Genomic DNA, 27972 nt, shown 5'->3' with positions numbered 1-27972 from the left:
GAGAAGAAATTGATTTTAAAATTTTATTCAACATAACCTGTTTGAAAAGAAAAATGAGCACCTAGTGGATTCACAATCTATTTGAATATCAGCCCAGGATAAAATGATCATCATAAGTGAATTCATGAAGTATTGTGTTTCCTGTAAAAAATGTTGTAGTTTGGTGACACTTATAATGGAAAATAAACAGTATTCAATCTCCATAACAAATTGTACTAGACAAAATTCAGAAGCAGATCTTAAGGAGAGAATGAACAAAAATGGTGCGAAAACTGAAATAAATAAATCTCTGGCCAAGATAGTGATAAAAAATCAACCACTAAGCAAGGAAATACCTTTGGATATCCCAATAATTATTAGACTGTGTAAACCTGAAAAGCATAATTCTTTCTCTAGCTAATCAAACAATGAAGGGGGTTGACTGAGTATATAGTGATAGAGATGCAAAAAAGGGCATCAATACTTTAAAATATACAGAAGAAATTTTTAAATATATAGAAAAAACAACAAAGATCAGAAGGGGATATAAATTGGGCAATTTTGTCACTTCCATGTTAAATTTAACATACATTTTAAAATAAACCATATATATATTTAACGAAATTTCATATACAGCCTTTGGGGGTCTTTTCTGCACATCAAGATGTTTAAATTTAACCATACGTGTTAAGTTCATTATAAAACAGGTTTTTTTTAAAGTGAAGACATGATCTCACTAAGGCAACCCTTCAATAATCACTTAACTATTTTGAGACGTTATCATCTTGGTTAAAATGGCCATTACAGAAATCAGAATTTCTTGATGCTAAAAGAGCTCTTAAATGTCACGTGGTACAGTGATTCCTAATGATTTTGTCCCTCAAACCCCTTTCAACAACAAACAAAAAATAAAATGTGTTGTGAACTCCCAGGGTAATCTAACATATTGATTACCATGTCCTGTTAGATTTAGTTATCAAGTACTTGCAAAAACCAATGATAACTTGCCCCCCAAAATTCCAAATTAAAATGTATATTGCATAATTAAAATAACAAAATATGAAATTTTATTCCACTTAATAACTGTGAAAAGTCTAAATATAAAATTATGAAACAATAAAATAATTATGAATATTTCACATGGGGACATTCTGTAGGAATTCAAAGACGTCATCCATCAAGACATCATATGCTTACTATTTTATATTATAAGATTTCACATTAAATTGCTGCAGAAATAATAGTTCCAACATGCACATGCTTCAAACATGCTTGTTGTGGCGGAGAGAAAAGATGTTTCACATAGAGGGGCAATTATTTACTACTTAAGGCATCACAGAAGAATTTTTAGCATGAACCTCTTGGACCAAATCACTAAATGGGAATCTCTGATGTCATCCAACCCTCTCCTTTACAGGAAGGAGTATAAGGCTCTGAGGTAAAATGACTTGCCCAAAGTCACCCAGCTAGTTAGGCGCACTCAAACTACAACTGAGATCTCCTCACTTCCAGTCCAATGCTCTTTTCACTAGATAGCAAATACCATGATAATTCTAAAATACCTTTAAACTTTAATATGTTAGAGGATTTGCAGCAAACAAAAAAGCTGGCATCATGCAGTGTAATAAGTTTAAGCAATCAGCAGGAATAACTGGAATAAGAAATACATACTTTTCTTTTCATACTATCACTGTGGTACTCAGGAGGTACGGAGACAGGAAGAAAAATTTTGTTGTTGGCACCTTCAGCCTACTCCAAATTGAAAAAGAGCAAAAGAAAAATAAAGAAGCAAAACTACAAGGGTATACAAGTACAGACAGAAACATAGAGATGATTAAGATGGCAGAAATCCTAAAAAGCAAAAATACACAAAGCTACCATTTTTTTCTTGGAAGAGACTCCAACCCATCCAATGAATAATATATTATTTCTGCAATATGAATCAGTAGCATATGCAGCCATAGTATTTGAAATCCTTGCCCCCACTAATACAAATAATCATGGAATCTTGATTCAGCCTGGGTATGAAATAGAAATTCACCAATCCTTTCAAAAAACGGGAAGCAGATGTGTATTTTGCTCATCCTGGATTCTGTTCTGAAGTCCACCGTGAAAAAGATGAGATGACATAATGATAGAGAAAGAGATCTTCTACTTGGTGAAATCTTACCCATCCTTCAAAATCTAGCTCAAATGTGACCTCTTCCATGAAGCTTTTCCCGAGTCCCCTCCTCTGCCATGCCTCTTCTCCCCGGTGTTGTGTATAATATCTTACTTATTGGATCTCATCTGAGACTTAGCTTGCCTCTCTTCCACCCTTCTCATGCTCTACTTGTATAACAACCATGTGTTTGGACTACATATTTTGCCTAGGATTAAAAACTTCACATGAGCAGGGATCATCTTATTTAATCATAGTATCTCTCTCCTACTGCCTAGTGAAGTATTAAATGTAGGCAAGCACTTTACAAATACTGAATTTGTTGACTTGAGGGAATGCCAAGGATGGTGTCTACTGGTGTGAAATCAAACTCTAAACCAGAGGTTCTTAATTTAGGCTCCCAGGCCATGGATAGATTTCAGGAGATCCATGAACTTGGATGGGAAAAATATTTTGATAACTATTTCAATGGAATCAAGTTCTTTCGTAAATCTATGTGTTCTATTTTATATATTTAAAAACATTCTGAGAAGAGGTCCCTAGTATTTGCCAAAGGACTCCGTGACACACACAAAAGTTAAGAACTCTAAACATATTAGACCTAAAGTCTGCTTCCAGCTTAGATGCATCTACTGAAGTTTGTTTCCCAGAGGTGACCTCTTAGTTGCTATGGCCAATGGCCTTTTCCTCAATTCTTATCCTCTTTGACCTTTCTGCAGTATTCAACCATGTGGATCACCTTGACTTCCCTGATACTCTTGCTTTGGTTTTTGTGACAGGGCTCCCTCCTATTTCACTCTCTTCTCCCTCTCCTTGTCCCTCTCCCTCCCTCCCTCCATTTCCTGCCCCCCCATCTCTCCATCTCTCTCTCTTTCTCCTCCCTTTATGGTATTCATTCGTTTCGGTGATGTCTGACTCTTCGTGACCCCTTGTGCGGTTTTCTTGGCAAAGATACTAGAGTGGTTTGCCATTTCTCTCTCCAGTTCATTTTACAGATGGGAAAACTGAGGCAAACAGGATTAAGTGATTTTCCCAGAGTCACATAGCTAGTAAGCATCACAGGCCACATTTGAACTCAGAAAGATGAGTCTTCCTCATTGTAAGCCCAGTGCTCTATCCACTGAACTGCTTAACGTCCCACTCTCTCCCTTGGTGACCTTGTAAATACCAGCTAGTTCAGTTATGACTCCTAGCTAGTCACTGCCATAACTATAAACTTAATTGTCATCTCTCCCCTAAACTTCATTTGTTTAACTCCATTTAACTACTAGATGTCTACATCTGGATGTCCATCTCAAGCCCATCATCTTCCCTATTAAACCTGCCCTGCCTCACAAATTCCCTATTTCTACTGATGGTACCAACAACCTCTTGGATTCCTCCCTCTCCCTAATCTTTCATATCCAATGAGTTGCCAATTACTGTTAGTTTTTAATCTCCAAAACATCTCTTGCATCCTTTCTTCTCTCTTCCTTTTCCAGTCCATCTTTCACCCAGCTTCCATAATCACTAGTCTCCCCAGTGTAGAAGTCATGTCATGTCACTCAGTTCAAAACCCTTAAGGGGCTCCCTACAGTCAGTTTCATAAAATCCAAACTCCCTAAAATGGCAAGTAAAGGCTCCCTTTCATCCTTATTTCATATTATTCTCCTTCACAAGTACTGTATATGCCAGCCAAACATTACTATTAGCCGTTCCCCAGTCTTCTTCTGCCATCTTCCTCCTCGCCAACCTTACACATTTGCACAGATTATCTCCCACGTCTGGAATGCATTGTCAGATCACCTAAACCTGCCAGAATCTTTTACCTTCTAGACTCAGCTTAGGGATGGCATCTCTTCCATCCAATCTTTCCAGCTAGAAATGGTTTTTTTTCTTTCTCAAAGTACTTCCAAGTGTTCTTCCCTGAGCACTTGGCTTAGATCTTCCCTTAGTACCTCCATTATACTTAATTCTATATAGATCACATTCTACTCCCACCACATTGAATGTAAAATCCTTCAGGATGGGGTTGTCAATTTTTAAACTCTTGTTTCTCCAGTTTCTAGCCCAGTTTGCTCACATCTTGTGAGTGAACAAATGGGTAGATTTGGTAGGCATTGCTACAGTTAAAAAATAATAATAATAAATGCAAGCTTTCAAGGAAACATAGGGGGCTGAAATCAAGAAATCAGTTTTTATAAATCACCAGGTTAATAAGGAATCAATTTACAACAGAGAATCAGGTATATGGAATATCCACCGTGGAAACCACATTCTCTAACATCTAAGTGAAGGGCCTGAGAATTAGAAACCCAATTTAAAGGACAACAGTAATGACCTTTTAACCACATACCAAGTTGGCGCTAATCTGGAATTTCCTGACAATTCTCAGGCTTACAAAGTAAGTTTTTGCCTTGGCTTTAGAGAATGACATATGGAAACCGAGACCAAGCACAATTTTAATCACTAGCTCTTAAAGAGTCAGATAGGCTCTCTCATTTATCTGAAGATTTTTATCATGGACTATGAAACCCCCATCTGCACATTTCAGCCCAGGCATTGTTACAAAACCTGGGGCAGATGCTCCCTTTGTCAGGTTTACCTTGAAGGTGCTCGAGTACCAGGCTAAACTCCAATTTTACTCTACTTTGGGGGCCTACATAATTGGGGGCTCTATTCTTTGGCCCAGGAGAATTTACAATTAATGTCTTCCTTAGGAAAATACATTTACACAATATCAAACACATGAATATTTCCAGTGTTACACAGGCAAAGGATCCAAGGCTCTTCTATTTTGTTAAATGAATTTTTCTTTTGTGTGTGTGTGTCACGTCTACCCAATTTTTATCTAATTCTATGGATTGTATATAGTCTCTTTTTTCATTTTATAGTCTTAATTTTTCTAAAGTATTTTTAAATAGCATGAAAAGGAATGAAAATAAATTTAAAATAAACATTTTACATTTAAATATGTCTAAATGTGGACTTCTATTTATGAATTCAATTTAAACTAGTGGAATTATGTATCAAAATGCTGAATTACGACCCAAAACCACCAAGGAATATTTATGATATCTCAAAAAATATAAATAAATTGTGCCCCTTCAAACACATACATGTGTAAACATAGATACAATATATGTAAAGATTTTATGTATATGTGTGTGCATCTTTTTTCATAGCTTCAAGAATTATTAAACTTTCAGTGCTTTTATTAAGGATTGTAAATTGAAAATAGTGCCAAGTTAAAATGGCTCCATTTTGACAATTCTAACATTTTTGCCACAGTCTCAATAATCTTCCCCCATATTCCTACTCTGCTTTGTTCTGACATGATTGTGCAGGAATTGGGAGGGGGTGGAGGTGACAGTGGTCCTGGGTTCCTGTACACGATGTCCACAAGTCACAAGCTTTAACAGGCAAAGAGCTTTGAACAAAGGTTCAGTGACAGATTGTGTATCTATAACCAGCAGACCACATCAGAGTTTGAGAAGTTTATTGTTAGGAAACAGGTCACTAGGTAATGAATTATTTTGGCCACAGAAATTCATTCAATTATCTATTAAAGTGTAGGAAGGGCTAGGATCTGTGTTGGGGGAGGGAATGAAAAGAATTATTAATACCATTCTCAGCTGCCCTTGTGATTTTCCTAAAGTACATGACTCACCACATTGTTCCCTCCATCAGAAAACTTTGGTCTCCCTATGACCTCCAGGAGTAAATGTAAAATCCTTTTTTTGGCCTTTGAAGTCTTACACAACCCATCTCCTTCCTAGCTTTCCAGTCTCTTATACTTTACTGCCCTTCATCTACTTTACAATCCAGAGACTCTGGATTTATTTCTCACATAAAATAATCCATCTCCTGCCACCTGTATCACCAGCTGCCCTGGAAAATGAAGCAAGCAGGGCTAAGTGACTGGTTTTAGTGTCTGAGGTCAGATTTGAACTCAGGGCTTCCTGATGCCAGGCCTGGTGCTCCGTCCACTGCAGCACTCAACTCTCCTTCTGAGATTACTTTCCATTCACGGCATCAGGATCTTTTTGGTTTTTTTACATGTCGTCTCCCCTATTAGAATGTGAGCTCCCCGAGGACCAAGAGCACGGTTTCGTTTTTCTTTGCATCCTCAGAACTCAGCATAGTATCTGGCACATGTGCCAGCACTTAATAATAAGTATTTACTGACTTCATTCTACCTGTGGTTGTCTTGCCCAATCCCCTCACTTCATAGATGAGAAAAAGGAAGCCCACAGGGATGGAGTGACTTGCCCAAAGTCACACAGTTTGTAAGTTAGTTTCAGGATCTAAATGCAGGTCCTTAGACTCCTGAAACATTGTGGCCTCCCTCAATAATTATAATTGAAAATATCTATTTAACAGAAAAATAAGTATTTCAGCTATCTATTTTTGTTAGTGAAGAGGAAGAGTAGCTGGGATATAATTTTAAACCGAGTATTAAATATTTAAATTTTTTTCAGTTGTTGAAATATGTTTCAAGCCATTTGAGGAATGCATTTTTCCCCTACCCTGGCTATTACCCCATTAATTCCCTCATCTGTAAAACAGGGACAATGAATGGCACCGATCTTGCAAAACTGTGGGGATGAAATGAAATAATACTTGTAAAATGGTTTGCAAACTTTATAATGGCATATAAATGCTAACTTCATTATCACATCAGCATTATCAGGCATGACCAGTAGCGTTTCTCCAGGGAAGAGAGAAGAAATTTTTCTTTATTAGTCCTATTTATTTAAATAGTTTTGAATATACCCTCACAAAATACTAAATTAATGCTAATTTTAAAAATTAGCTATTTCTTCCGTGATGGGCAACAACCACAAAATGCTTTCACTCAAAGATTTCATTAAATTTATCACGTGTTGTTTAATAGCTGGAAAATCCATAATACAGAAAACTGGTTAAAAAATAACAGCCCTGAAGATAAGATCACCTATTACCTCAACATGTCACCTGGAAATTATTTCCTTTTTAATGCCACATAAAAGGGAAGTCACCATCATACGTGGTCTTTTATTTTTCAAAAAATTAGCTTTTAATTGTGTTTGTTATTTCTACAATCCTTTTGGTTTCCAGTTTATCTGTTCTACAATTTCTGAGGTTTCCTCTTCTGTGCATATTTTGGATTTTTCTTAAATGAATATCCAGCTTCTTCATCCTCTCCTTTTCTATTTTAATGTATGTTTTTAGAGATATAATTTTTCCCGAGAACAACGTCAGCTGCATTCTACAAATTTTAATGTTGTTTCATCATTAGCCTTGTCTTTCATTTAATTACTAATTCTATGACCTATTTTTGACTCATTATTTGTGGATTCATTATTAAATCTTCATCAAGGTCAGTATTTTTGTTTGGGCTCCCTGAAATTATTACGATTTTTTGTGTGTTTTGGTCTGGAAAGGATAAGTTTAATATTTTGGACTTTTTATATTCACATATAATTTCCCAGTGCCCTTCCACTTTATTTAAAAAAAATAAAAACAAAGTGCCCTTCCACTTTATTTAAAAAAAAAATAAAAACAAAAATTCCTCAGATATTTTGTGAAAATCATCTTTGAAAGCGAATGGACATTTTCAGTTCTGGAAAGGCATTAGGTATTTGCTTTGGTAGGCAGTAAAATAAAAATGTGCTTAAGCAGATACTAAAAATAAAAGGCCAAATAAGGCATATGAAGACATGCAAAGAGCAATATCACCGACAAACTAGTTAAGATAAAAGTGTGGCATTTCAAAGGCACAGCGAATACTTGGAACTACAAGGGACACAGTCCTACCTAAACCCCAGAAACCGGAGTGATGACAACTTGAAGGACCTTCTATTAATAAGGTGGTAACATCATAAATCTAGAGTTGGAAAGGACCTCAGCAGCCAACTAGCCTGACCATTTCCATTTACAACTAAGGAAATTACCGGCTTAGTGACTTGTCCAAGGTCACACAGCCAGTACCAATCCTCTAAGCAGAAACCTTCTGCCACTATCTCCTCCTTATTCCATATCTCACATGAAGAGGTAGCCAAGGAAAACCCCTCTGCATTCGCAAATAACCTCCATGCATCCCATCTCCTCCAGCAGATTTCCCCCTCTGCCATCCCCACTCTCTCACTCGTACTTAATCTCTCCCTGTCTATTGCCTACTTCTCTATAACCTACAAATATGCTATGTCTTCCCCATCTTCAAAAAAAAAAATCTCACTTGAGCCATCCATCTCTGCTAGCTATCATCCATCTTATCAGTCTTCTCCCTTTTGTGGCTAAATTCCTCAAGAAGTGCATTTCAATAAATGCCTCTACTTCCTTTCCTCTCACTCTTCTTTAATTCTCCAAAATCTGGCATCTGTCCTCATCACTCAATCTAAATCATTCTCTCCAAAGTTACCAGTGATGACACTTTCTTCTTTTTAGGTTTCCATGACACTTTTTCCTGGTTGTCCTCCTACATCGGACAGCTCCTTCTCAGCCTCTTTTGCTAGATCATTGTCCAGGTCGTGCCTGCTAAAGGTAGGTATCCCATGGGCTCTGTCCTGGACCTTTTTACTCTTCTCTTTCTATACTATTTTACTTGATGATCTCATCAGCTCTCATGATTTCCATCATCTCTCTGTGGATGATGCTCAGATCTACTTATTCAGCCCTAACTTCCATTCTCACATCTGCCACTGCTAATTACTCATCTCAAATTGGATGTCTGATGGACATCTTAAACTCAGCATGCCCCCAACTGAACTCATTAACTTTCCCCTCAAAAGTCCTCCACTCGCCCTCCAAATTTCCCTATTGCTGTTGAGGGGCCCATCACCCTTCTAGATAGCTAAGCTTACAACCTAGATGTCAACTTCAACTCCTCACCATCTCTCACCCTCCATATTCAATCTGTTGCCAAGGCCTGTTGATTTTACTTTCATAACATCTCTATCACATACCCCCTTCTCTCCTCCAATACTACCACCACCTTGGAACAGGCATTCATCATCTCATGCTTTGACTACTGAAATAGCCTGCTGTTGGTCTGCCTAAAGTCTCTTCCCACTCCAGTCCAGTCCATTCCCCCACCCAGCTGTCTGATTAATCTTCCTGACCACAGATCTGATCTAGCCTTTCCCATTCAGACAATTCCAATGTTCCCTATCACTTCCAGGATCAGATATAAAATTCTCTGTTCAAAGCCCTTCATAACCTGGTCCCTTCAACCTTTCCAGACCTCTTAGGCCTCTCTTCCCCTACCCCTCACCTTAACATATTATACGGTTACTGCTAAGAATTTTAAATGACTGCCCTTCTCCCCCAAATGAGAACATCTCCATTGTTTTTGAGTATACAGACCACTTCAGATAGATGACAGCTAATCTGTACACTTCACCTGATGCCTCTACCAGGGCACTTTTCAGCTCCAGAATTTTAACCCTAAAAGAGAGCTATCACTGATGCTGGGTTTACACCAAAGAGCTTTGTATACTTAGAAAACAGCATCTAAATTGACCCAAAAGTCATAAATTCATCACGCCAGGAGAATAGTTGGGAGATGATCTAATCCAGTTCTCTGTTGCTGTCTAGGTTAATCTAATTCAAATGAGACAGACAGCAGTCCATTACTTTCAAAAGGTCTAGGGGCTGGTTAAGAGTTCACAGGTCACCTTGACACTGTCTTCTAATGTTTAACCATCCTTCAAAGGAAGTTCCCTGGGTTTTTTTTGTTTGGGATCTGTTTTTGTTTTCTGGGGATAAGACCTTTGATTTTACTGGTACAGGGAACTCTCAGTACTGGGACTCTCTCAACAAATGCAGATTGGTACCTGCTCTGCAGCTTTTATCCTTAAAAGGGTTTCCTAAGGGCAATGAGACATAAAATGATTTACCAAGGCTGCATGGTTAACATATGAATCCAGGTCTCACAGACATTGAGGCTAATTCTCTATCCACTAGGCCAATGGTATCAAACTCAAATAGAAACAGAAGCCACTAACCATGCCCACTCCCCAGTTTGTACGTAAAGACCCCTGCAAAGCACATTGATTTAGTTTTTTAATGTATCGTTATTTATGTTTTATTCCATTTTTGTTTGTTTTGCTAAATAGTTCTCAATTATATTTTAATCCAGTTGGGCATGCTCTGGTATACAGAATATGGTGGAAAGCTGCCACATTAGACATCTCTCTTCTAGGTCATGTTGCCTTTTTCTTTGTATTAACTAACTTGAATCTCTCAGACACATTTTTAATTTGTCCTGTCCTAATGGAAATTGAAGAATAACTAGTGTCTACCTTACTTATAATCTCCCATGTACCTAAAAGCTGTCATTAAGCACCCTTCACTTGATCTTTTTAAACTTGTAAACCACAAAATCCATTACTCTGAAAATTTCCTCTTTGATCATCTTTTCCAACTTCATGATCATTTTTAATCCTTTAACTTTCTGAATAGTTTTTAGCCATCTTGACCCTTAGAAGTACATGGACAAAAGCTGGGGATACAACTCAGAGACAACACAAATCATCACCAAAGGATTACTTCACAATTCTTCCAAAATGTACTTCCCAAGAACTACATGGTATCTGCAAGGAGAAGGAGTCATTGTAAATGTAGAGGGAAAGAGGTCTGAGGAGAATCAGGCAACAGCCAGGCCACCCATAAGGCAAGAACTTCCAAAAGTTGAGATGTGCAGTAGTCAAAATTCAAAAACTTCCTTGGTGGTCTTTAGAGACCTTTAAAAATACTACCACTAAAAAAAAAGTTGTTTCTCACACTAATTTCCTCCTAAGTTCTACTTTTTCCTAGTACAATTCACTTAGAATTGTGGAGCTAAAAAGGGTCTTGGAGATCACTAAATACAATTCCTAGAGAGTATCAGTGATTCTTCCTAAATAACTCAACTAATTAATTAGTGGTAGTTCTGGAATTAGAACCCAAACATCCAATATTTTCTTTACTTCATTCAAGATAATGCTTCCCCCTCATCTAAGCATGTGAAGAGTTTTACTTCTGAAAACAAGAGTTAAATTATTGGGGGAGCAGGAGAAGCACCAGCAATTGGGTGAGACAATATGAAGACACACAGGACAATGGTTCTTCTCTTTAGAAGGTCCTGAAACCATCTTGAAACTTAAAAGAATAGATTTCCCTGTTAAAGCTGTAACATGAAGACAAAACTATCCAGTCTTTCCATCTCTCTGTAATGGGAGCAGGTGGAGGGTTGGCCAGTGAACCCAATCATTAGGAGCACACAAGAGGATGCTTTCCCCAAGTGGACTTAAAGAATAAGCAGAAATGCAATGATCAAAAACAATTCCAAATACTCATGATGGAAAATGCTTGGCCACACTTGAGGACCCAGAGGTCTATATGGGGCCTCCAGACCACAGCTTCCCCGTCCATGTGCTATCCACATCCAAAGAAAAAACTAGGGGGTGTGAATGCAGATCAAAGCGTATTATTTTCTCTTTTTTTGTCGTTTTTTTCTTTCTCCTGATTTTTCCCTTTTGTCCTGATTCTTCTTTCACAACATGACTAATTTGGAAATATGCTTAATATGATTGTACAGGTATAGCCTATATCAGATTGTTTGCCATTTAGGGGGGAGGGAAGGGAGGGAGAAAAATTTGGAACTCAAAATCTTATAAAAGTGAATGTTGAAAACTATCTTTACATGCAATTGGAAAAAATAAAATACGATTGAGTGAAAAATAAATAAATAAGTGAATAGACAGATAAATAAATAAAGAGATGAATGAATGAATGAGTAAAAGAATGAGTGGGTTTTTTTTTTCTCATCTGCTTACCACTTGAAGAAGAGAAGACTTTCTAATTTGCTGCTGAGTCAAAACTGAGAATGCTTACAAAAATGTTCCTTCCCAAGGGAAAACTGGTCAAATCTGTGACCAAGAGAAAAATGTGCTCCAAGGTGGGTACTTTCAGGAAGGGACAGTGACCTCAGACCTTAATCTCCTCTCTCAAGCCCACACACACCATGAATTTTGTCTTTTTATGATTGTTCCTTCTCTTAGGTGAAGACTGGGCTAACTGTGAGTTCTGAAAAGTTGAGAGATCAAGGTTCTGATCTGATTTTGTGGACAGCTGAAATTGGTGAGGAGCAAGGACTTGAGACCTGCCTGAATCAGCAGAGAAGCAGACAAAGCAACCAAGAGGGAGCAACTCCAGCTTCTACCTCAGCTAAGCCACATTCCAGGATGAACTTCATGTGGCAAATGCAGCCCCACTAACCCCAGGGACCAAGGTGGAATGGGAGGGAGTATGCTCCTGGATGATGAAGGGAAAAGTTTATATGTCTGTTCTTACTATATCTTCGGAGTAAATGTGCCTTTGTAAAAGCTAATTGATGGTAATTGGTTAGATTGGTTAAATACTGGGACACATAGCTGGAATGTATTAATGATATAAAGGAGATTCTGTCACTGGCAACTTATATCAGAGAAAATCAGGGTTTAACTGAGATTCAAGCCAATAGCATGAGAAAAAGACAATCCTTTGCTACTCGGGGATATCCATACCCTCTGGGTGAAGGGTCCCCTGAGCACTCAAAGTCATCAGTAAGAATGAGAGTTGGCCTAAGGAACTTCAGAACCTACAAAAACTACAAGCTTTCTCCTGATCCACAGGCTAGAGAACATATGTCCTCTATCATGGTCAAAGGAAAATAAAGAAATGCTTTAGCCAGTTAGTCACCTTTTGTAAGCATTCTCAGTTCTGGGTCAGCTGCCAATCTTTCTCACCGTGGTAAGCAGACCTGAAACAATACCTGTGCATGCTATGAAGTCCATGTGGGGACTGCTCATAAGAACTGTGACTATTGGCCAATCTCTCTCCCCCCAATCCCAATGCATCTCCAGAGAAAGATCCTACTTCCTTCATATCTGCATCTTCAAACATCAGGTAGCATTACATCAACAGACTTCAAAGTCCCACTAAGGCAGACCTAAAGAAAGTTTTGTAATGCGGATTTTATTTTACAATTGAAAATTCAGGCTAAAAGTCTAACGACTTAATACTTACTGTGTTTTTTTGAGTGACCATATCCTGAAAGAAATGAACACAAACAGGATAAAATTAAGACATGCTTCTGAAAAGTTAATTATAACGACAATTATGAGGGCAGCTGTTTACCTACCTGCAACAAGAATCAATAATGCAAACCTGCTTAAAAATTTAGAATATGACCCAGTAAATAATTTTTAGGTAGGATATTCTCATTCTTAACTGCATAGTTTTCGGACCAAATTGCTGGTTTAAGTCATTTAAGGGAGGTGAGAGGGAATGAGTAGCCTTATTCTCATCAGATTCAGATTAAGGAGGGAATAACATACACACTCAATTGAGGATCTTACCCTATAGGAAATAAGGGGAAAGGAGATAAGAAGAGGGGTGGGGATGATAGAAAGGAGGGCAGATTGGGGAAGGGGGTAGTCAGAAGCAAATACTTCTGAAAAGGGATAAGGTCAAAGTTGAAAATAAAATAAGTAGGGGATGGGATAGGATGGAGGGAAATATAGTTAGTCTTATACAGCATGACTATTATGGAAGTGTTTTGTGTCACTACACATGTATAACCTATATTAAATTGCTTGCCTTCTCAATGGGGGTGGGTGGGGAGGGAAGAAGGAAGAGAATTTGGAACTCAAAGTTTCAAAAACAAATGTTAAAAACTGCTTTCACAGGCAGCTGAGAATAAGATATATAGGTAATGGGGTATAAAAATCTATCTTGCCCTACAAGAAAGTAAGGGGGAAGAGGATAAAAGAGGGGTGATAAAAGGGAGGGCAGACTGGGGGAATCAGAATGCATGCAAAGAGGGGAGAGATGGGGAGAAAATCAGGAACTCAAAACCTTGTGGAAATGAAGGCTGAAAACTAAAAATAAATAAAGGAAAAAAATAAAGTCATTTAAAGTAATGGTAACTCCCCCACCCCTTTACCCCATTGTTTTTCCCCTCCAAGTTTTTGGGTCTCTGGCCTCATAACCTTTCCTCATAAAGTAGGGATATTTTGACGAAAGCTCAGCTTCTAGCATCTGATGGGAAGTCCTCCTCGAGAAGAACAGATTGGGGGTGGGGGGAAGGGAGAGAGGGGACAGGTTATTCCCCATTACAGTTCTAAGGGCTCTACCAGGATATACCTATTTTATCCAATTAATTAAGCAAAACGATTACATAGCACTTGAAACACATCATGTAAGCAGACGTGGAAACCAGCACTTACCTAGAGGGGAAAAAAAAGATGAATGGCCATTGTTCCCACACATTCCCTCCTAACCCTTTATGAAACATTATTCAAATGTCTTGAAATTTCTAGTCTCCAAAAGGAAGCTAGAAAGAAAGGACTAGAAGTAATTCCTGGCATCATAATTAACTACCCAAGCCCATTTCGTTAAAATGCACTCTTCTAGTTTTTATCCAGCTTATATAAATTTTCACTGAAATAGGGAATGAGAAATATTAAATTCACATCATTCCCTGTATTAAAAAACAGAAGAACAAAGAATGCTACCCTTGTATCTCCAGCTACTAAACTACAAATTTAAGAACCGTAAATGAAATCCAAATCTGTCTATATATTGGTGCCATTTGGACTAATTTGAATATGCTTCAGCTTCTTGGAAACCAACGTAGAATTGGAATTATAGAAATTAACTGGTTTCTTTGGTTACAATCATATGGATTACTTAATTGCTGAAAAGTTAACAGCATATTAATGTAGTTTGGACCTGGGACATGTCAACCTGGACATAAAATTTTTAAAGGAAAACTTTTTTTTTTTCAGTTTCTCTACAGATTTGTTTAAGTAAACAATGACATCTTGTGATCAGAAAGCAAGACAGAATCTTTAATTTCATGTTTTTTGAGAAGGGGAGGGTGGTATAGAAGAAAAACACCCTTTCCTAAAAGCCATTTGTCATTCTAAGTGAACATTAACACACTAAAAATGCTGAGATAAATCAATGGTGGCCCTGGATTAGTCTAAAAATTTGACACTGGCCAGCAGAAGCATCTAACAGGTGACCAGCTACCTGCACTCCTAAGAGTTCCTCCGAAGCCTCATCAAGGCAAAAACAAAAACCAAAAAACTAATTAGCCAATACAAAGCATGGCTGAAGATCAGAAGGGGAGAGGTCAGGCTCCTGCAGGGCAGTCTGGTGGGCCCCCAGGTCATCCTCCCAAGTTTGATACTGGTCATTTCCATCTCATTCCCCATTTGGGAGTCCTACACCTAAATTAAAAACTGTACTTACAACAAGGACTAGACATGGAATTCCAGGTTTTTTGGAATGACTGAATTATGGAAAATGAAAAAACGTGTTTACTTCAAACAGGTCCAACAAACTGAACAGGGGTCGTGCTAAGGGAGCGGGCTTTAAGAGCTCACTGGCTTCTCATCCATGGTGCTGAGTTGCTCTACAGCCACAGACATACAGGGAGGTTAAGACAGGAATTCACATGTTTCTCGGATCCCAGCTGCACCCACTCTGGCATCTGGTTTTGTTTGTGTTTGGTAAAGGCTTCCAAAACTAAACCCCAGGAACCCAGCAGGCCCAGACCCAGCTTGATTGTCACTTGTCCCAGGGTCACACTCAGCTGTCCAGAGTCTCACTTGTTTTGCTCAGACCAAGGACTTGAAATCCCGGCCTGCAGCTCATTCCTGGGCTGTGCTTCTCAGGACATACCTGATTGACTGTGTAGGCAAAGGCAGCAAAGCCCACTATGACAGACAGGCTGGCCAGAGTGCCTCCCAAGAGTCTGGGGTTGTGGTTGGCGGGCTGCAGGCCCAAGTAGCCGTGGCCAGCCACGGGCATGTGCTCGTTTAGATGCTGAAGCCCATTCTGACCATGGTGAGTGTTCTGGTCAAGGACTATCTATGGCAATGGGAGAGGCTGGGGTCGGCTACTGAGTTCATCTAGTGCCTCCTGTTTTTGTTTTATCTCCTCCACTTCTTCAGGAGACAGGTCACAAAATGCTTTGTCTTTTAAGTTAAATGCCAAGCTCTGTGAGGTAAGCTGTCTTTTTGTGTAGCCTGAAGTTTCTGTGCTGCCCAGTGTGGGGCCCTTCTCCACCATAAAGCTGAACAGAGCCATCAGAATTGTTGGGACTGACCAAGCTGGATTCCATGGGTCAGATGGAAATCAGTGTTTGAAAGACATAAGCTTGTATTACATTTAAATCTTCCATTGGGAGTTATAAATACTAGGAGCTTTAAAATATATAAATATATATATCCTAGGAGGTTTACAAGGAAATTCTCGGGGGAGAATTAGTTTTTCATGATAATAACCACCCTCATTAGGGGTCATCTCAGGTCCCTGGACAACGTAGCGCCATTCCAGAATGTTTGAAGGGAGGGGCTCAGCACACATGCAGGGCACTGGGTCTTTTTTTAATTCAAGGGTAGTCTTGTCTAAGGCTCTGGGCTGCTGTTATCGGGGCTCTCTTAATACCAGTGCTTCTCATCCAGGGCCAGGCCATGGGGACACTGCTGGAATGGGAGTGGGGAAGCCGGGCCCCACCTCAGGGTCAACAGTCATGTCATGTCTCCAACCATGGCAGGACTCATCTGCACAGCGGGAGAGGGCACGAGGGCCCCGACCCCCTGGGACCCCATCGATTGTCAAGTAAAAACATTCTGAAAGCTTACAACTATACTAGGTCACTGAGTAGGCAAAATATGATAAGAATATTTTAAAATCTTCACTAGTTTCTGAGTAGTGCACAAATTATCCACTTTATTGATAAAGCGTAGAATAAATCTAGCTTTTTTTCTAAACATGAGTATTGAACAGTGGTTTGGCAAATGGCAGAAGTGAGCATTTTCCACTTTCTTTTTTACAACTGCCTGTATCATTATCATCTAATTGGCTAATTTGTAGCTGGAGATATGGATGAAATCACATGCTAAAGAGATGATGCCATTTCAGGCGGCTGAGGCTCTGCTGTCAATTATTCACCTTAGTGAGGGCAGCATCAACGAGCGGAAGGTGTTGCCTCAAGCTCCATACCTTAGATCTCTAAACACTTCAGTCATTCAGTCAACATTTACTAAGTACCTACTCTGTGCTAGGCAAGGTGCTAAGTGCTGGAGACACAGAAAAGAGACAAGGCAGTCCCTGCTCTCAACCTAATGGGATACACAACATGTAAACATACATACAGGACAATAAGGAATACACTAGAATTAAAAGGGATTGGAGGAGGCTTGCTGTAGAAGGAGGGATTTTAGTTGGTACTTAAGGGAATCCAGGGAGGTCAGTAGTCAGAGTAGGGGTAAGAGAGCATTGGAAACAGTTTGGGGAACAGCCAGAAGCTGAGAGATGGAGTGTGCTACAACCAGGAGGCCACTTTCCATTGGCCTCCTTGGTTGTACTACATTTCCATTACATAGTTCCTAATGAGTCGACAAATCATAAATAATTTCCCTGAAGTTCATTTGCACTCAAGTGCTTTGAGTTTCATTGAAAGAACTTCACTCAGTGGCAATGAGAACGTGTTCCTCCCCAAATTTCTCACTATGAAGGCAAATTCTTTGTGCTAGGCACTGTGGGACTAAATTTCCATCTATATTTTTCCACATAGTCATTTTCCTTAACTACAAATGGATTCATCACAGTTCCCAGCAGAATCTCATCCACCTAAACTACGGTATACAGAAAGATCTGAAAACCATACATTACCTTGAGTGAGAGGGCAGTGTCTGCGTCAGTATCGTGGTAGAGGATAACGTTATTGGCCATGTCAAAGCTTTCCCGTACACCGAGATGATAGAAGAGCGATGGCTGTCTGGAAATGTCACTCATATCTACCACAGCGACATCTGAAATATTTGGGAATAAGGCAGGGAAAGAGAGGGAAGAACATAGGAAAGGTCATATAGCTTACTGACATAATCCAAATACATTTAAGAGCCACGTTCTGTAGGTACCTGCCTTCAGGAAGCTTGCTGTTGTCCAGTTGTGTTTGTCCATTTGTGTCCCTACTTGGGACTTTCTGTGCAAACATACTGGAATGTTTGCCATTTCCTTCTCCAGCTCCTTTTACAAATGAGGAACTGAGGCAAACAGGGTTAAGTGACTTGCCCAGGGTCACACAGCTAGTTAGTGCTTGAGGTTGGATTTGAACTCAGGAAGACGAATCTTCCTGATTCCAAGCCCAGCACTGTATTCACTGTGCCACCTGAAAGTTTATATTCTACTATTCTCTTTCTCAGTTTCTCACTGATTACAAAGAGTAATAAATTAAAATCTGTACTTTGGTTGTGAGCCACAATCTTGTAGAACTAAGGGATGAATTAGTTCAAATTTCAATATTAATTAGAATAGATAAATAGTAGTAAAACCATTTCTTAATAATAAAATTGTAGTAGCATTTTTGTGTGTGTTTGTTCTTCGTTGCTGAAGAAGACCATGCCATCAGAGAAATGATGACATGACTCGCACTTGGCTTTGTTTTGACTGAGGGAGGGCTGTGCAGGTCACCAGCCTCCCTTCTCCTCCAGAGCCATCTGAGTCCAGGGACCAGATATTCATCTGGATGACTGGAGATGACCCAGGATGAGGCAATTGGGGTTAAGTGACTTGCCCAAGGTCACACAGCTAGTGAGTGCCAAGTGCTTTAAAGTTTGCAAAGTGCTTTACACAGTACTTATCTCATTTGACCCTCTCAACAACTCAGGATAGGTTCTATTTTTATCCCCATTTCACAGATGGTGAAAGTGAAAAAGAATTTAAATGACTTACCCAGGGACATCTAGCTAGTAAATCTCTAAGGCTGGTATTGATCTCTAGTCTTCCTGGCTTAACTTCCTTTTTAGCATGCATCTAACCATGAAGAAGGCACTCAAAGATACAAATTAATTTTTGATGTTTACTTAGATGTAAGAATGAAAAATTGTCCTCTATTTTTTGGAATTCAATTAAATACTGGTTGCAATAAGTTTTAAGCCAATTGGAATGTATGCTCAAAATCTTGCCCTTACAAAAAAACTCAACGTTTACATGTCTACAAAAGAATCCAAGGTATCAACATAGAGCTTTAAGACCTAATCAAAATGTACTACTCTCCAGAAATCAGAGCTACCCCCTGGTTTTCTTCTCTGTTGATTCATATTCACCTTGAAGAGATATTAACATATTTTCAATTAAAACAGGATTTGAGATAATATTAAATTAATCCTATGAAACAGAGGGGTCAAATTCACAAATGCTGGGTTTGTTTAAAGAACTCTTAAAAGTTATTCATTAGCTTCTAGACTCCTTGATGGCAAGGACCATATTTACTAGAATGTGGGTAATATCCATTTTCATGGAGTCTGAATTTCTTACGATAAAATTAATAGCAATTAAAATAAAATCAACATTCTTTGCTATCAATCCTTTCCATCTTGTGTTAGCTATATGATGACCATGGAGAGATGAAATCTAAAGCAGAGAAATAGAGATGTCTTCTAAACATCTATAGTCTCTCCTATTTCAGAATGAAACCAAATTGATTTTGAAAATGATCATCAAGTAGTTTATGTATGGGGCAGGGGGAGAGGCACTACAGGAAGGAAGCAGTGTATTAGTCCTCAAAATTCGATACCTTAAGAGGTTTATGAAAGTCAATATCTAAAACTAAAAATTATGGATTTAGGATATATATATATATATAATACACACATATATGTGTATATATATATCAGACACAAAGTTTGTTGTTGTTGAGTAGTTTCAATCCTGTCTGCCTCTTCATGACCCTATTTGGGGTTTTCTTGACAAAGATACTGGAGTGGTTGGCCATTGACTCCCTAGCTCATTTTACAGATGAGGAAACTGAGGCAAACAGAATGAAGTGACTTGCCCAGGGTCCCACACAGCCAGGAAGTATCTAATGTCTAAGATGAACTCAAGTCTTCCTGACTCCAGGCCTAGCACTCTATCTCCCAAGCTACCTAGATGCCCTATACCAAACACATCATGATCTAAAGATATTAACTAAAATGAAAAATATATCGTTGTCTCATCATATGGCCTCACAAAACAAATAGCTGCCTACCAGAACGGCCTACCACTTTTAAACAGTTGGTTTTGAGTGGGGGGAAGAGAACAAGTGCTTTGAGTTTGGTTGTATAAACGCCACTGCAGAGAATAGAAATACATTCATTAGTGAGCTCCTTAAGGGCAGGACCCTGTTTCTGCATTTCTCTGTATCCTCCCAAGCTCAGCGCTATGCAGGGTGAGACTGTCATTGTTTTTGATTGACTGGTGCTCATGTAATTATCTGGTGTTATGCTTCATCAGTGATGCCTCAAAGACATTCAAAATTACAAACAAAATAGGGTGGCAGGAGGAGAAACGGAGGGGAGGGAGGAGATACAGAGAAGGAAGGGAGACTTTTTATGCCCTTTGCAATCCTGTGTATTTTATTCTACACATTTCAGATTTTTTTTTCCAGAAAGGGGGCATAGGTTTCAGCAGACTTCAAGAGGGACAAACAGCACAGAACAGTAAAGAACCCCTGATCTGGATGAGATGACCTCTAAGGTTAATTCTAGCTGTAAATTGATGAGAATGTACAAAATGCAAATATTGCCCCAGAGTACAGCTCCGAGCACTGCGCCCGGCACACAGTGAGCTCTATTTTGTTATTATTTTATTACCATCATCACTATTATTCAATGTTCAGGCCTTGATGTCAAGCTATTACCTTGCAAGGTCTAAAACAAAGCGTCACAACTTCAGCTACTCTGAACTGCTTTCACAAATAGTTAGAGAGTGGCAGGGACAGGGAAAGGAGGCCAGCAGCGGCCCCAAAGCCACTCGTTTGGGTCACCTTCTTAGGAAATTGTGGTTTGAAGGCAGCTCTAAGAGCGAGATACTATTTACTTTTTAAAAAAAAGGATGTAAGAGTCAGAAGACTTCGATCTCCACTGTGCCAGATACTAGTTCTGTGACCTTGGGCAAACAATTCCCCCTAAATCGCTGCAAATGTCCTGTTGCAAACATTTTACTAGAGAGGTCATCAAAGCTCAAGATACAACATTTCCTCAATGTGCCCTCATTCATGCATCATAATAGCCCTTTGGGGCTCAGACATTACCAAGGAGACCTATCATTTGCATGGACAGATGGAGAATGGAATTGGTACCCTAAAAGTAAAAAGACCTAGAGAAGGCTTCTAGCACATCGGATGACTCTCAGTGGAAGATTTATGGGAGATCATAGGACAAGAGTGGCATGAGATCAATAACATTATGTACAGTTTATATTAGGGAATCATGATTTTAGGGGCACCTAGGTGGCACATTGGATAGAGTGCTGGACATCTTCCTGAGTTCAAACCTAACATGATGCACTTATTAGCTGTGTGACCCTGGGCAAGTCACTTAACCCTGTTTGCCTTGGTTTCTTCATCTGTCAAAGGAGCCGGAGAAGGAAATGGCAAACCACATCAGTATTTTGCCAAGAAAACCTCCAAACAGGATCACTAAAAGTCAAACATGACTAAAAAAAGGATTGAGCTACAACAATTAAAGTTTTAGTTTCCTCATTTGTTAGAGGGTTCGGGGAGATGGGGTGGGGCCCTGCTAGAACTAGGATCTATGATTCTATGACCTCCTCATGGAATTATGATACACACATACACTACCCCCCTCCTATGATCATTATGAGCTACAGACTTCGAAAAACGCTGCAATAGCATAGTAAGAGCAAACTGAACTATTACTATTATAATGAGTCCAAAAGAAGATTCAGTTTTAACGTAACCAAAAGAGCTACTTCTTTTAAGTTGGATAATCATTGTAAAGCACTTGGCACAGTGCCTGCCACACACTAAGTGCTATAAAAATCTTCATTATTATGATCATTCCTTGACCTGCCTTTTTCAGACTTCTGAGTTATGACCTGTAACCTTGAAAAGGTGGGACAGATTCAATCAGCAGGAAGCTCGGAGGTCATCTATCCTATCCTCTCATTTTACAAAGGAAAAAACACGCCCAAGGTCCCAAAGAAAATAAATCTCAGAGGCAGAGTTTAATGCCAGGTCCTCTGAATCCAAGAACCAACATTCTTTCAGATCCTCTCCCTGACCTGTGCCCAACTAAAGCTCCATTTAGGGTAGGGATGAGAACTTTGAGGAATGAGATTGAGAAAGCCTGATACTTGATTATAGAATTGAGAAAATCCCAAGTAGTTCCTGCTATTGTCTTAAGATCTTTCATGTGAGGTCATGGGACAATAATCTAAGATTACAATTTAAAATTCAGCTTGAAGTTCCTCACAGCTAAAGCTTGTCCCCCCTTTCCTCAAAACAAAAGACCAAATTTAGCTTTGGCTGTTGGCAGCAAGAGCATCTTGCACCTTCTTTGGGGACCTCCCAAGAAGTCGATGTGGGAGCCAAAGCAACAGATTTGGAGTTGACAATTTATGTTAGAATGTTGAGCGGGCACCGATCCTGCACCAGCGCTCAGTTTCTTCATTTGCAGATAGAGGAGTACGGACCCCTTTGATTCTCAATTCTACTCCAATAATTTGGTATAAAACTTTAAGAGCTAAATAAAGTATCACATGACTATTAAGGTTCAGGATCCTTTCATAGAAGCCCATAATGACTATAAAACAACTAAGCAGCCAATGTAAAGCATATTTCCTTTCTGATTCACTTTTGTTAAAATAATCATAATAGGCTGCTGGAAAGCCACTAGAAGTCAAATTTATCAAAGATTGTTTTTAAAAAAAATCAGGATGATCTTTAAGCAGTTAGGAAACTGGTTTACACACCCATAAAACCTATACAGGAGAGATAAGAAGACCGTGTATGTAAATTGTACTTATACTCACTTAAAATCATATTGATAACCTTTAAAAGGAGACCGACTTATGCCTCTACATTTCAGAGAAAGATTCAGTGAATCTTCAATTCACCAAAGGCAGAAAAGTTGGCCACATGTGTAGACAGGACTCACTAGAAAAGACCCTGATGGTGGGAAAGATAGAAGGGAAAAGGAGAAGGGGATGGCAGAGGATAAAATAGACAGTGTCATGGAAGCAAATAACATGAGGTTGGACAGACTCTGAAAGACAAAAGAGAACAGAAGGACCCGGAACACTATGGTCCATGGGGTCACAAAGAGTCGGACATGACTGAACACTAACAAAGAAAAGCTTCTGAGAAACAGTCTTTTCTTCACCATCTTCACCTGCTGAGAAGCTTCCAACAACCTGATATTTTATTTTAATTATTTTTCTATTTGGAAAAATCTGCTTTCTCTCCTTCCCTCCTCTCCCTCATTGAGGAAAGGATAAGGGGAGGAGAAACAAGGGGAAAAAAAACTCTTTTTATTGATATGTATAGCCAAACAAAACAAATTTTTCATTAAATCTCCAAAAAAGTGTTTTTTGGAAGCAAGAATGTTGTGAAATATCATTTTACACCTGCTTTTCAGATGATAAGAAAGTGAAAACCTAACGGAATTAGTCAGGTTTGGTCAGTCAAGTACTGACTGAATGCCACACCAAGACCAGTCTGCCTGCAGGGTCCGCCCTCACCTCTCTGTCATTAGGTGGGTAGCTGGCTTCATCATCAGTCTTCTGGAGTCACTGTTGGTTGTTGCCAACCACTTGACTTTCTAAACTTCCTAAGAATCTGACTGGGAAAGGACAAAGTTCAACATTGGCACCTTTAGAGGGATTCTCTGTGTGGAAATACAGAACGCTGCAAGAGGTAAGTTGGACAGTTCTGCTACTTCCCACCACTCCAACCCACCCTTTCTCTCTTTTTTTCTTTTGTTGCCAAGGGTGACTTTATGGGAAACTGAGGACGGAGGGATATAGAGTGTGTCCCAAAAATCTTAGTGTAATTCTAAACTGGAAATAAAGGTGATGTTTAAAAAAAAAAAGTCAAGTTATCCATTAACAAAATGTACACTTTTTACTACTAACACTGTCCTTGTATCATAAACTCCAAGGATAGGTTGGGAATAATAAACTCCATTCTAGCTTGCAAAAATGCTGATGAAAGAGGTGCATCATCTTATTTCACCCCAGAGGTACTATATATAAATATTATTTTCCTTTGAACATCTCCCACATAAAATTATGCGTGCAACTTTTCCTCTTTCCATTTGTCAAATGATTATTGAGCTTCTAAAGCAATTAGGCAACTGAGGCGACTACGTGGTAGAGAATAACTTACCCTACTCTGAGACCATACTGGCTCACGCTAGTTTTTAAATATATTCAAGGCCATCTAGCGCCTTGCCTCATCCTCCAGCCTGTAATATATGCATTTACATTGACCTAATGGGAAGCAGTGCAAGGCACCGAAAAGTCATCCCAGACGTGGAGTCAGAGAATCCACCTTCAAATTCCACTTGGATGATGTTGAGGAAGCACTTAACTCTCTGAAACTCGGTTTACTGCAAAAGAGGGTTGCTACGAAGTTCAAACACACTTAACGTGCAATGAGAAGGTTAACTGTTGTTAGGGATCATTTGGTCCAACTTCCTAATTCTACAGATGAGTCAAGAGAGATTCAATAGCTAAGTGGCTCAGTGGATGGAGCACAGGGCATGGAGTCAAGAAGACCTGAATTCAAATCCAGCCTTGGACCCTGGGGAAGTCACTTAACCCTGTTTGACTTAATCCACTGGAAAAGAAAATGGCAAAGCATGCCAGTATCTTTACCAAGAAAACCCCATGGATAGGATGGCCCTCGGGGTGATGAAGAGTTGGACACAACTGAACAAGAATCATAACAACAAAACAGAGACCCCTTAAAGTTATGGGACTTGCTTCTTTTTTTGTATTTATTTAATATTTAATTTTTTCCCCAGTTACACCTAAAAACAATTTTTAACATTTGCTTTTAAAACTTTGAACTCTAAGTTCTCTCCTTTCCTCCCTCCCCACCCTCTTCACTGAGAAGGCAAACAATTCCATATAGGTTATACATGTGTAGTCATGCAGAACATATCCATAATAGTCACTTTGTGAAAGAAAACATAGAAAAAGAAAAACTCAAGAAAAATAAAGTGAAAAAAAGTGTTGCTTCAGTCTGCATTCAGACACCATCAGTTCTTTCTCTGGGGATGGATAGCATTTTTCATCGTAAGTCTTTCAGAGTAGTCATGGATCGTGGTAGGCTGATATCTGACAATATTGCTGTTACTTTATACACAGTACATTTCACCTTCCATCAGCTCATGTAAGTCTTTTTAGACTTTTCTGAGAGCATCCTGCTCACCATTTCCTATAGTACAATAGTATTCCATCATAATTCCATTCCACAGCTTATTTAACCATTCCCAATTGATGTGCATCCCCTCAACTTCTAATTCAGAAAAGAGCTGCCATAAATATTTTTGTACATATAGGTCCTTTTCCTTTTTGTTTTTTCTGTCTGTTTTGGGATACAAACCTAGAAGTGGCATTGCTATGTCAAAGGGGATGCATGGTTTTACAGTCCTTTGGGCACAGTTTCAAATTGCTCTATGGAATGGTTTAATCTATTCACAACTCCTGTCAACAGTACGTTAATGTCTCATTTTTCCCCACATCCCCACCAACATTTGTCATTTACCTTTCCTGTCCTGTTATCTAATCTAATAGGCATAAGGCAGTACCTCAGAATTGTTTTAACTTGCATTTCTCCCATCAATAGTGAGTTAGAATTGATTTTCATATGACTTTAGATAGCTTTAATTACTTCATCTGAAAACTGGTTATATCTTTTGATCACTTATCAGTTGGGGAATGGCTCTTATTTTTATAAATTTGACACAGTTCTCTACATGTTAGAGAAATGATACCTTTATCAAAGAAACTTGCCCTGTGCCATAGACCTTTTCTGTCAACCTTCCAGGTTGTCTTGGGTTGGAAATTTATCTCACTCTTTTTGTGGGTTCTGCGGCTCTAGATTTTGTTCAGTCATTTTTACAGGTATCTGTTAAGGTCAAGGGGAGAACTCAGGGAAGCCTCCACTCTTACTCTGCCTTCTTGCCCCCCCCCCCCCAAGGAACTTGCTTCTTAAATTGCTTCATGACATAAACAGTCAGGATTCAAACCTAGAGCTCCACCACCAAATCCATGGTTTCTGTGTCTACAAGCCGTGGACGTGAAAAAAAAAAAATGGTTTCCAATTCTTCCTCTCCTAATTAAGTTCTTATCTCCTTCCATTTGAGATCAGGTCAACAGGGCAAGAGAGTTGTTAAATGTCATTTTACAGTTGCTCGTCAAATTGTAAGGAGGGGAAACTTTAACAGAAATTAGCCAGGGTCAGTTGGTCAGTCAAGTACTGAGTGCCCCCTAGGGTGTCAAGGTCTGTGTTAGCTGCTTGGGATTCAGGGTTGGAGGTAGATCGTACTTTAGAAGCTGTTAGAAGTGCCCTTTCTCTGAAATCCTACTATCTGTTTTTGATGGGCAAGAGGAGAAAATACTAAGAACGAGGGAAGGCACAACTGGGTGTAGACAGAGGTAAGTCACTTCCTTGTTTTCAGGGCTAAATTTCAAAAATGCCCATGGGGAGGCAGTTAGAGAGGGAGGCAGCTAGAGAGGGAGGCAGCTCGGTGGCACGATAGATAGAGTACCAGCCCTGGAGTCAGGAGGACCGGAATTCAAATCAGGTTTCAGATACTTTCTAGCTGTGTGACCCAGGGCAAGTCACTTAACCCCAACTCTCTTCCCCCTCAAAAAAAATCCACATTGGATAGATGAAACTTAAGTCCTAAAAATTCAATTTTCTTTTAGAATAAGGCAGTAATATATTTAAAAGGCATTCAGAGATGTCAATTTTCCCCACATAATAAGATCAAAGAAAGTACATAGTGGATAGAGAGCTGGCCGCAGAACCAGGAAGACCTACGTTCCAGTTGCACTTCTGACACGTACTGGCTGCGTGATTCTAGTCAAAGGTGGGGAACCTGTGGCCTCAAGGCCACATGTGGCCATCTAGGTCCTCAAGTGCAGCCTTTTGACTGAGTCCAAGTTTTACAGAACAAATCCTTTTATTAAGGGGATTTGTTTTGCCAAGTTTGGATTCAGTGGTCTCCAGGTCAAAGGTTCCCCATCCCTGTCCAAGCTGACCTCTCAGTACTCTAGACCAGGAGTGTCACACAGTCCACAATACTCCTGAGTACCACTGGAGCCAGATTAAAATGTAATTGAGAAATATTTAACAAAATCAATAAAATACAGAAAAAATCTCATAACATTACATGTTAAAACTAAGTCAATATGCAGCCTGCCATAGGACCTGAAGTCAGGAGACCTGAGTCCAAATCTGGCTCCAGATGCTGATAGTGTGGGATCCTGTCTGCCTCGGTTTCCTCATCTGTAAAATGAGCTGGAGAAGGAAATGGCAAATCACTCCAGTATCTCTGCCAAGAAAACCTCAAATGGGGTCGTGAAGAAGACTGAAACAATTGAACAACAACAGTGGCTCCAATTCTATTTGAGTAACACCACCACTCTGGGAAATTCTCTAAGACTAAACTGCAGAGAAAGCTCCAGGCTGCACTGGAAGAACGTGTGTTCTCATCTGGGAGTTCCCTAATATCCTAACCAAGTTAACCAGGATGTGGAAGATCTGGAAAAGAATTTTGGTCTTTGGAGTGTTAGGTCACTGGTTGCAGCTGCTGGTGGAGCAGACAGAAGCATTGCTGAGCACAGGAAGCTTCCCAGGAGGTCAGGGCTAAGGCTTGGCTTTGGGGAAGACAGTACTCCAAGCTTAACCAGTGCCTGGAACCAGCGTGACGTGGTGGGGGAACCGAACTTAGTTAATATTAATTCAAATTCTGCCTTTGGTACGTAAGAGGCAACATGGTGCTATGGGAAATGGCTCTCACGTCCAAGCACTT

General features: G+C 39.4%; 1 protein-coding gene and 1 pseudogene across 2 annotated transcripts in view; both read right to left on the bottom strand.

The window, feature by feature from the left end:
* MAP3K15 (mitogen-activated protein kinase kinase kinase 15) overlaps positions 1-27972 on the bottom strand; it is a 145702-nt gene that overhangs the window by 105663 nt on the left and 12067 nt on the right. Inside the window, exons 2-3 of one of the 2 annotated variants that reach the window (XM_072615338.1) lie at positions 17813-17952; positions 13151-13174 (exon numbers count right to left, since the gene is read on the bottom strand). In XM_072615338.1, the coding sequence (XP_072471439.1) occupies positions 13151-13174; positions 17813-17952 (164 nt within the window). Of the gene's footprint in view, positions 1-1650; positions 2945-13150; positions 13175-17812; positions 17953-27972 lie in introns of those variants that run through there. The other variant, XM_072615339.1, reaches the window with a different exon arrangement.
* LOC140507253 (ubiquitin-conjugating enzyme E2 J2 pseudogene) lies at positions 14088-17806 on the bottom strand (annotated as a pseudogene).

Source organism: Notamacropus eugenii, chromosome 5 (assembly GCF_028372415.1).
Source record: "Notamacropus eugenii isolate mMacEug1 chromosome 5, mMacEug1.pri_v2, whole genome shotgun sequence".
NCBI lineage: Eukaryota > Metazoa > Chordata > Mammalia > Diprotodontia > Macropodidae > Notamacropus > Notamacropus eugenii.
This window is presented reverse-complemented; position numbering and strand designations above follow the sequence as displayed.